The sequence below is a fragment of the Brachyistius frenatus genome, unplaced genomic scaffold, assembly GCF_029030835.1.
Source record: "Brachyistius frenatus isolate BFR_SWC_R1_liver_20210118 unplaced genomic scaffold, ASM2903083v1 Contig_57, whole genome shotgun sequence".
Lineage (NCBI taxonomy): Eukaryota > Metazoa > Chordata > Actinopteri > Embiotocidae > Brachyistius > Brachyistius frenatus.
Genome location: NW_027210656.1, coordinates 1,689,842 through 1,701,044, shown reverse-complemented (window position 1 = coordinate 1,701,044; position 11,203 = coordinate 1,689,842). Strand labels below are relative to the sequence as shown.

Below are 11,203 nucleotides of genomic sequence, written 5' to 3'. Positions count from 1 at the left end.
AACAGCAAATTAACTGTGCAGTGAGAGACATTTTATTAATTAATTATCAAAAACGAATTTTATGCTTTAGTTGAATAATATTATCAAAAACTGTATGATGATTATCCCTGTTGAAATGTTTTTGTTAGAATGAAGTGACAGTCACATTGTTTTCAGTGCTTTTTTGTAGAATTTGGAAGATTTTTCTGTCTTTTTCGTGTACTTTTACTAACTGATGAGGGCATTCTTGATTAGGTCAGTTCTGGTTTTAAGAATTCTGCTCTATCTTGTGAAGACATTGGCCTGAGGTGCAAGGTCGTTTGCAAATTAGTATGGCAGTAGGATTATTTTTAGCATTGATTTGGCTCCAAACTCCCTCTCAAAGTTATTTTTCAAAGTAACATTTAAATGAAATACATTATCAGGGCATACATATTACATTTGAAGATTATATCACTTAGATGACATTTATATAAAGTTGATCCTGTTAAAGTTTTTTCCCATAAGTCCCAGCAAGCATGATTCCCTTACTTTTTATTACTTAAAGTACCACAATGTATATTAACTGATCAGTAAAATAATGAGAATGTTTTTCATTGAATTGTATCCATTGATATGGGTTGTATCACACAAACTACAGTTTCAGATTTGTTTTTCTTTTAACTGAAGAAGGATAAATCCTCAGAAACGTGGCTGTATTGAGTAATATATTGCAACTATATCATGGTGGTTGTAATCATTACAGTGTTATAATGTGTAAGCATGTTAAAGTTTAAACAATTCATCTGAGAAAGGAAATATGTCATGTAACAACATGACAATGAAAAAAATTAAACCTGTTACATATTATAAACTTGTACTTGTTTGTGACCTACAGACAAGGTACTGTCTGTACTATATTAGCCCTAATTGTATTCCGGTAATATGGAGGCTTTTTCAATCTGTCAGATTGACCTTTTTAGATGCAATAACATGTAACATTGAGATGAGTTAAAAACTAAGATTAGGTATGCTTGGTGTGACAATAATGAGAGAAATGAGGGACTTAAAGTATGAGCGAGTGCCACCCAAACAAATTAATTCATTTTGTAACTCACTCCATGGCTGATTTAATAAATTCACAAACGTGAAACCTAAAAATAAAACTCTGCTGATGGAATTTGTAACACCATATTTCAAAAAACATTATAATAAAGTATTACGAAAAAGAAAGATTAAAAGAAAACTTTTTTGTAAATATATGTTAATCTAAATCACGAGGGAGTATTTACTTCCTAAGGAATGTGGCATGAGAAGGAGCAACAGCTGCGGGAGTCTGTGACTAAAGATCTGTCTGAACTATGTGCGCATTATATACATTCTTGTGAAAGAATGAGGACATACAATGGAAACTAGAGGAGGTATACTTGAACACAGCCACAAGGAAAATGATTGTTTTCTATTCAATTCTCTATGGAGTGGCCACAGAAACAAAAATGTTTAAAATCGTGACAAATGCTAAATCGTGGCCACGGTTTACTATGTTGTGCCCACGAGATAAATTTATATAGAGATAAACAGCTCAGCATTACAGGCTCTCTCCTCTCAGCATGAATGCACTGCACCTGCTTCAACTGTCAGATGACCAGCTATAAAGTTGATAGCATCCTCAAACTTAACATATTACCAATGATATAATCCACAAGCTCTCAATATCATCGTTAATTGCCTTTTACTACCAATAATCCTTGGTTGCATTACAGATGTCCTTAGTTAACGTTGTTCGAGTTGAGTTGTAGTGAGCCTAGCTATCACAGCCAATCTGGTGAATTGATTCATTATTTAGAGTCACCAGTAAAGCAAATACAGACACTATACTACTGTATGTATAAATATACAGTGAATAAACGATTGCTATTATCATAGCAAAAGACATTTTCTCATGACGTTGATATTATTGACATAGATGTAAGGGTGTTTTCTCACTATGCTGTACTATAAATTTCTTTCTGAATTTTGGACAACATGCTGTGCTGTCACATTTTTATCCTTTTTGGACCACATGCTAATCTACGACATTTTTATGATATTTTGGACCACATACTACACTATGAAGTTTTTCTGACAATTTGGACCACATGCTATACTATGACATTTCTGACCGCATACAATACTGACATTTTTATGATATTTTGGAGCGTATATAATACTAGGATATTTTTATGATATTTTGGACCACATGCAAGACTATGATATTTGTATTATATTATGGAACACATGCATACACTCTGCATACAATACCAGTGACATTTTTATGATATTTTTGACCATATTCAATACTATGACATTTTTGGGGCATTTTGGACCACATGCTATTCTATGATGTTTTTATTATATTTTTGAAAACATACTATACTGTGTCATTTTTATGATATTTTGGACCACATGATATAGTATCAAATGTTTTGGTCATTTTGGACCACCTACTATAATATGACTTTTTTATGATATTTGTGACCACATACCTTCTATGCAATTTTTCTGACAGTTTGGACTGCATGTGATACCCTGACATTTTATGTTTGCATATGGTCCAAAATATCATAACAATTTCATAGAATAACATTTGGTCCAAAATACGATAAAAATTAAATGTTATAGTTATTGGTCCAAAGTATCATAAAAATGTCCCAGTATAGCATTTGGTCCCAAAGTGTCATACAAATGTCATATTATAGCACATGGAAAAAAATAACATTAGAATGTCAATTTATTGTAGGCTAAAAAATATGAAGGTGCAGGGAGTTGTTAACATCCAGAAACAATAATGTACTTGTAAATCAAGTAGTTTCAATCATTTTCCAAGTCTTTAAAAACACCAGGTGTTGAGGTGTTGCCCTATTTTGTAAAACATGTTGGAATAAATTACTGCAAAGCGAGTTCATTTCGTTAGCCTGCACTTATAGCAGGGGTGTCAAACTCATTTGAGTTAAGGGGCCACATACTGCCCACTTTGATCTCAAGTGGGCCAGACCAGTAAAATCATAGCATAATAACGCATACATAACGACAATATTTCTCTTTGTTTAAATCATTGGTGAAGTTTTTTGTATGATAAACCCCGTTTTAAGGTCTTTCGACAATAAACTAGAAACATAAAGACCAAAAACTCAGACATCAGCCCACTGTTTATCTGCCCCGGCTCTCCTCTGCAGATTCCCTCGCGTTTGACGTCAAACGCGTCGCAAAGCGAGCAGCGAGCGCGGCCGCCTGTGGCACCGAGCGCTTCTTCCTCCGGAGCAGACGTGGCATTTACGCTGTTTTTGAAGCAATTACTGGATCGATTACAAAAAAAAAAAAAAAAAAATAACAAAACGTTTGTACTCATAAACCTCCATATTCTCATAGAAATACAATTTATGTCTTTCTGTAATTTTCACACTTAGCAAAGTCATCCGGCGGGCCGAATCCGGCCCGCGGGCCGTACGTTTGACACCCCTGCTATAGTCAACACTTGCGGCTGCATGAAAACCTCCAACCTGCAGGTGGTAGTGTCGGACATCCGACAAGCTCAAATGAAAAGGGAAACAATACTCTACGCATGCGCTGTTAAAGTCTACGTCAGCTCTTTTCTCTTTTCTACGAGGCACAAGCCCGAGTTAAAGCTACGTGGCTCTCGCTCCTCTGACCGTCTTCTCCTCCCAGCACAGAAATAGGTAAGTTAAAACCCCCCGATTCTTATATAAACACAGTTTTAAATGTCCTGCTGGAAAATGTAACTCGCCAGTTATTGTGAGGACGTTGATCTTATTTGTTCTACTTTGTTGGGCTTCAAGCTATCGTAACCTAAGGTCGACGTTATAGTTGGGCTAAAGATTTCACGTTCTTCTAATACTTCTAATAATAACGTCTTCCAATGGAAAAGGCACATTTATTTCGATATATATATATATATATATATAGGTTAACATTTTATGGAAAAAGGAAAAACTCCCCGTTAGACTATCGAGTGTAAAGTTACGGGAGCCGCGAAGGATTGACGTCAACGTCAGCATTGAAAGTCGTCCAAGTGTCGCTCCTCATATCGTTTGTCTTCGTGTCTCCGTGTCTCCAGACTAGACACCATGGATCAGGTCATGCAGTTCGTCGAGCCCAGCCGACAATTCGTCAAAGACTCCATAAGGCTTGTAAAGAGGTGCACAAAACCCGACAGGAAAGGTGGGTCGTCGCGGCATCAAATCTCCAGATAATCCTGCGGACACTTCTCGAAACCAACAAGATTGTATTCACGAATTGAGTTTGCGGTGTTTCTGACGTGTTTTCTGCCCTGATTCAGAATTCCAGAAGATCGCCATGGCCACAGCCATTGGGTTTGCCATCATGGGGTTCATTGGTTTCTTTGTCAAGCTCATCCACATCCCCATCAACAACATCATTGTGTGAGTACATCCTTTACGTGGTAAAAAAAAAAGAAAAGAAAGAAGCTTCATGCTTTCTATTATTTCTTTTTTGTTTCTTGATGATAAATAATTGAAGATTCTGTATTGTGTCTTTACTCTGTGTGGAGAAGCTCCAGAGATCAATTTCATACCAGTTGTGGATATCGGAGAACTTTTTAGACGGGGTCGTTTCTAATTGTTGATGGAATTAGTTCAGCTTTATTTACATGGTGCCAAATCAAACAAGTAGGAATGGGTGATCTGTCATTATTTAATCATCTTATGAGATATGAGACGAGATATTGTCTTAAATTTGGGATATTTTAATATCTTGATGGAGCGTAATTGTGTTCTTTCCTGGTTTAAAAAGGCTCCGTAAGTTCTAGCTGTCCTTTTTTAATATAGTCATTAATAATATCTTAGAAATATTTTGTGAAGGCACCAATAGTCCTCTCTACATTATCAATATCGAGTTACTTGGTGAAATTTATTTTTTGATATTAGATTTGGTCCATATCGCCCAGCCTTGAGCGTAACTCGTCTCAGAGCTCTTAACAAAACGAGGTTCTTACATCATCATACGTAATTATAATCACTGACTGTGACACTCTTTTCCGGTTCATCTGCATTTAACATTATCTTCATTGAAAGCATGTAATTATCAGTCAAATTTGCTATGCAGAAATGAATTGATTGGTTCTGTCGTCTCTTTTCTTTTTCTTTCTCTCTTTTGTTGAATAGTGTCCGGAGAAGCCTTGATATTTTTAAGGACCCTTTTGTCTTGATTGTCTTTGTCCTAATTTAATAATGAAAATGCACTGCAACATGACCTCAACATGGCGGTGGTTATTGACCAACGAACAATAACATGATCACAACTTCCCTTTTTAAAACTTCCGATAGTTTATCTTGAGACAAATGTACATTTTTATTAAAGAAATGATAAAATAGCACAAAGTCGAGTTATTTCAGTCACTTTTGTGACGCAAAGATGAGAAAAAAAAACCCATCACTGGCAATACTGGTGCTTTTATTTGTGTGCACAACAGAAAAAAACTGTTCAGGTTGCTTTTATAGTCAGTAAAAATAGAAGTTGCAAAATGTTTGCAGTGGTGCTGTTGCAAATTAGGGAGTGTCTTTCTTAAATAGTGATTAGCTTTGTCAAACTAAATGTTACATTTAGACTTTTCCTGTTGCTAACACTGCTTTTCTTGTTTTTTCCCTTCTAGTGGCGGTTAAATCCTCCTCAACCAAAAACACAAACGGCAACATCTGGGGACAGGAGACGGTGGTGCAACGTGTTATTGGGCTCGTGCGATTGGGGACTGAAGGGATGGCGTTTTTACATTCTGTGCTCAACATTTCTATTTCGCTGTGTAAATAAAACAAAATGGAAAGCCACAGACTGATTTTTTTTTTTTCTTTCCCCCGTCTGCTCAAACAGCCTCCTTATCACTACAGCACGTGTGAAACAGGTTGACTTTCACCCTTTGACTTTCAGAAGTACAAGAATAAACTCATCAAAAGGCACATTTACTGAGCGGATATTTGCAAATGGCTACAGAGGTCACTGATGTCGAAGGCACATACTGGAAGCTGCAATAGAAAGCAGATGCCTGCACAGATGTACAGGGGGATGTCCCGTGTAAGGCAGGTTTAAAATGTTTAAATGGTTCATTTTGTATTTAACACTATTAAGAAAAATCTCCAGGCAAGAATACAGTAACGAAAAAAAACATACAATAGCGCCTATAGAATCATATCTGTCAACAACACAAGTTGGTAGTAATTTGACATCAATATCCTTTCCTGTCCTTTCCTGTTCTACCTGAGCTGACCAGTCTTTGTAATTACATCTCATAACACAAATAAAAACACTTCGGTGAACATTTTGGCTGTGTATGATAGTGCTGCCAGCTTGTGCTCCTTATCTACTGTGTGCTGTAAATAAAAATAAAAAAAAAAAAAATCGAGTGACTATGCTGTAGTAGCTCTGACCAGCCAAGAGGAAGGATATCTTCAATATTCATTCCCCATTTTTGTGGATGCCCATGCTCCAAAGCAGAGGCTGGTCTGTGGTCACAGTCACTGCCTTCCTGGGGTTTCCGGGGGCAATGGGCTCGTAGGTGTTGGAGGTGCTCACCAGCTTACCGAATTGTAAGATCTGGTTATCTGGAAAGGAGACGGATACAATGATTACACACAGTAGTAATGGTGATGCTGCACTTGATAACTACTTTAAACAGTCTAGGTACATTATTCAATCAGGAAAAGTGGCTAATTCTTATCCTGCTCATTGACTTTTGTGCTTTCTGGTGTTTTGGCTATTCATAATGTGTCTGCGTGTCAAAACCTTGTTTAAGAAGATGTGGTCTGGAGGAGCTTGTGTCCCTGGATAACCAGGGCAAGTAGGCCCACATGACTCCATTGTGTGTGAGCAAAGAATTTTTTTGGACTTAGCTAAGTAGTCTGAGGCCACACAGGGTTTACAGCCAAACCCGCAGAGGCTCACAATGCCTATTACGCTGAGGCCACTGAGAAAACTCCCACTTTGTGGTTAAAGTGCTTACGAATCCTCTCAAAGAGAAGCCAGTGAGAAGAACAGTGACCACTGAGGTGTACAAGTCACATACGGCTTTTTGTTCGGCCTTCATTTGTAGAAACAAGCAGTGAGTGAGCTGCTCTGGGAAACACTCTTTACAAATGAAAAGTTTTAAAAGAAGGATTCAGATTCAGTTAAGATACAGTTTTACGTGCATTTCGATCGGAGGCCATAAATGTCACACTCGATGTTTTCAGTTTTAAGATCTGCTTTATAGCCTAAACCGCGGTTATCTTTTCATTTCACGTGTGCCTTTTTGGTGAGATCTCCAAACTAAACACAAAAAAGAAGAGGTGCTACTTTTAGTAACAGAACATTCAGGGCCACGTACAATGCTGAACATAGGACTGTCGAGGTTTCAAAAGTTGAACTGAAGACATCTGACCAACACTGCCCTCAAGTGGTCGAACTGGGAAACTCAGTTGTGTGGTACCCCAGCTCATCCACAGACAGATCCTGCCATCTGCTGGTTACCTACTGGAACATAGGACGTCTATTTTGAAGAATCTTTGCTGCGCAAAAGCTCGAGCCACAATCACTACCTTTTCAGCCTCTTCACACTGGCTCCCAACAAGTTTTTTTTTTTTTTTTAAATACATTTTAATATATTATTGATTGCTTTTAAGGTTCTTCTTGGCCTCACTTCTTACTATTTTTCGGCTTTATATATTTCTCACCTCTGGGCGCCGTAAGAGCCGGTACATATTTTGAGACCCTGAGGTGGGCAGAGGTTTTTTATCTGTTCCAGAGGTCTGGAGTGTTTGCAGTCAGGGCTTCAAGGCTTCGGAAAACAGCCTGCCTGAGGAAATCAGGTCAGCAGAGTCATGACTGCTTTTAAATCTCTTTTTCTTTGATGGGAGAGCCATTGCTGAGTTTAAATAGGTTTGTAAGTTTAAAAAAAATAATTTTTTTTTAATATTATTGGTTTTATCCGTTTTAAAATCTCATGATTTTCTGATTTGTACATTTTAATTTGCTGACCTATGTGAAGAACTTTGCAGTAATATTGTTTAAAAAGTGAATATAGTATAAATAAAGATGAATTATTATCAGTATCATTACCATGTAAAGCTGGGAATGATGATGATTTTTAAACTATTTTTATTATTATTATTATCATTATTATGATGATTATTGTTAATATTATTATTATCAACAATATTATTCTTATTGAAAGCCGGCCATGATGATGATTAACATTACTATTATTATTAATATTTATTAAAGCTGGGGATGATAATAATAATAATTACTATTATAGTTATTATTATTAGTGGTAGTATTATTAGTATGCGCAGTATTCCCACAAGATAATCTGTGGTGAAGCAGCATGAGACTGTGTGAGTATCTGAGAGGAAACAATCAAGTCATTGGACAACAATTTACTGGGTTGTGATATGCTTGAATGATGAAGTTATTATCTTTAACCACATAGGTAAAAGGACCAAATATACAAACCAATGGATATAAGTCATCTATATGTAAATCATTACACTGTCTGTGAAGAATTTAGTCATGCAAAAATAATGAATCTCTAAGGAACATAAATCACTGACCATGCCTGAACAGGCCCAAACGGCAGAGATGAGTATTTGCATGTCACTTCTCCCACAAACAGTTACGTTTACTTCCGCAGCATTAGCTCCGAACAACCAGAGCTGACAAGCACCCTGAGAATGGAGCTGTTTGAACGTGTCTGCTATGAAAAGGGCCAACTCACCACAGCAGCTTTACACCTGGGGCTTTGTGTCATTTCTTCACTTTTATCTATCACTATGTTCTGAGCATCTGCAGCAAATTAAATAGGAAATGAATCTCTGACCTACGGGTCAGCAAATCTGCAAACATTCTGCTTCGACTGTGTACACGCCGTCTTGGCTTCTGGTTCTGATTCCAGAGAGATTTTCTCAAATCTGCTTATGTCTCAGCACTTTCATAAACCAACACTCAGCAGCTTTACTCAATCTTCAACTGACTTTTTTCAAACCATCTTGATCTAATTATCTGCTTTTCCTGTTTGGTGTCAGGGGGCCATGAGCAGTATTTGAAAGTGAGTTGGACGATTAGTGCTCTGAGTACCTGCTGGAACCGGGGGGGGGGGGGGGGGGGGGGGGGGCTTTATTTCTACTGGTCACTAAGTTCGACCCCATTCAAGGCTCTATTTTACTATGGAAACAACCACCATCTGCTCCTCTAAAAACACTGCCTTGACCAATGACCCTGAAAACTTTTCACACGTTACGTTATCAGCAAACATTATAGTGTCACACTTGTGAAAACACATGTGGAGATGGGTGTTACTCTCAATCTAAAGTCTTAGTGGCCTGCCATCGCGTACTGCTGATCACCTGTGATTTTTAATATGCACGACTGAGTAAACTCGGAATGGTGAGAAAAATAAACATCCAGTGACCAAACAGATGTTCTGGTGACAGAAATGCCTTGTTGCTAAAAGATGGCAGAGGAGAATGGCCGGAGTGGTTGGAGCAGTATGGTCTGATAAACCTTGATTTCTGCTGAGGCTGCAGATTGAGCTCAGAATTTGGCATCAACAGCAGCCATCCATGAATCCAGTTTCATGGTGTGGGGAATGTTTTTTTGGCACCATATCACCAATAAATCATGGTTTGAATGCTACAGCCTGCCTGAGTATTGCTGCTAACCATGTGCATCCCTTTATGGCCACAATTTACCCGTTGCTTAATGGCTACTTCCAGCATGATGAGGCACTATGTCAGTAAGCAAATCACCTCCCAAGCTACCATCTGAACCCTACAGAGCACCTTTGGGATGCGGTGGAACGGCAGCAGACAAATCTGCAGAAATGATGTGATGCCGTCATGCCAACACGAAGCAGAAGCTCAGAAGAGTGTTTGTGGAATCTGCGCCACCAAAAATTGAGCAAAGGGAGGCTCCACTGCTTACTTGCTGAGTTAGAATGTAATTTCCCGCGGGTCAAAACAAGAATGAGAAGGTGTACACAGGTGGGGCAGTACAGCACTGCATCCTCAAACAACATTTGAAGTATTTGTATTTGCAAAACAGAGCATAGTTTAAATGTATGAAAGTTGCAGGAGATGTACATAATCATGCAAGACAAAATAATATGCATTCAGTTTGTAGAAATATTAGTATGTTGTGTTTCCTCTATACACAGTTTTGATTAATTGAATCATATTTAAAAAGCATTACTCGAGGAAACCTACAATTTTTCTGAATCGCTAAAGCACTAAACCCCGTTTTCTAAACCAAACACTCGGAAGCGTGAACCCATTTATTGAATCACGCACTCTCTTGACAAAACCATAAACAATTTTCACTGAGTTAGACACAATTTGCAGATCTCACTGATTCTTTTGGCAAAACTGTAAACACATTCTCACTCACTAAAACACATTTTTCACTGTGATGCACTTGTGGTGCACAATAGTGACCACAGGCAGCAACAGTTAAAAACACAATTAAAGCACAAGTGTCAGAGCTTAAACACAACAATTCAAAACTGATCACACTTTTTGCAAAAAACAATATAAGTCAGTTCTGAGTGCACAGGTTGTTCATATCAACAATAGATAGAAGGACAGAGGAAGAGTAGGGGGTGGGGTACGTGGAGGAAGAGTAGGGGGTGGGGTACGTGGAGGAAGAGGGGGAGGTCTATCACTGTTTGTACGGTACTACATTCATGTTTTCATAACTGCACATTCACTTTTTGTAGAATTTACAAGATTGCCATGTGAGGGTGGAAGGACTCCTGTGTTCTCCCAACAATAAGATGACCTTAGAGTTGACAAGGTCCTTCAAAACAACTCCATTAGACTGTGTGAAATACAACAGTTACTTTATTGAAATTTGAAGGGAATGAGTCAGTCTTTGCATCATTGCTCGTGACCTCCAATGGAACATCTGATTTATATTTTATCTTTGTTCTTTTCCACAACATCATTTTTTTACTGTACAAATATTCGGAATCTGCTGAATTATGAAATGTTTTCTCTCTCTTTTTTAATTCAAAATGCATTTACTGTATTGTGAACAAAACTATTTTCTGGAGCTGCATGCCAGGAACATTGTGTTTTCCATTTTACGATGCAGTGTGTAACGACTGCTGCGTGGTGTTTTAATTTGGACTGTCTTGGAACATGATCTGACAACATAGTTTGGTTTTGAGCGCAGACGAAACTGTTTTGAGGCAAAAAGATGAGTT

At 37.9% G+C, this 11,203-nt stretch overlaps 2 protein-coding genes across 5 annotated transcripts in view; one reads left to right on the top strand and one right to left on the bottom strand.

The window, feature by feature from the left end:
• The first annotated feature begins 3,565 nt into the window (after window positions 1–3,565).
• On the top strand, window positions 3,566–5,798 carry sec61g (SEC61 translocon subunit gamma). The gene is made up of 4 exons (XM_069705575.1): window positions 3,566–3,674; window positions 4,073–4,176; window positions 4,295–4,397; window positions 5,627–5,798. Exons 2-4 carry the CDS (start codon window positions 4,083–4,085, stop codon window positions 5,634–5,636), a joined length of 207 nt encoding a protein of 68 aa, XP_069561676.1. The 5' UTR covers window positions 3,566–3,674; window positions 4,073–4,082; the 3' UTR covers window positions 5,637–5,798.
• tpk1 (thiamin pyrophosphokinase 1) overlaps window positions 5,411–11,203 on the bottom strand; it is a 73,943-nt gene continuing 68,150 nt past the window's right edge. For 3 of the 4 annotated variants that reach the window (XM_069705568.1, XM_069705569.1, XM_069705570.1), the window contains exon 9: window positions 5,411–6,569. In XM_069705568.1, coding sequence (XP_069561669.1) covers window positions 6,424–6,569 — 146 coding nt within the window. In that variant the 3' untranslated portion in view covers window positions 5,411–6,423. The remainder of the gene's footprint in view (window positions 6,570–11,203) is intronic. The other variant, XM_069705571.1, reaches the window with a different exon arrangement.

What these genes read in the sequence shown, in the direction of transcription:
- sec61g (XM_069705575.1), top strand. Translation starts at nt 4,083, where the DNA reads ATGGATCAGGTCATGCAGTTCGTCGAGCCCAGCCGACAATTCGTCAAA. An exon ending in CACAAAACCCGACAGGAAAG is followed by an intron (nt 4,177 to 4,294) that starts GTGGGTCGTCGC and finishes GCCCTGATTCAG; the next exon opens with AATTCCAGAAGATCGCCATG.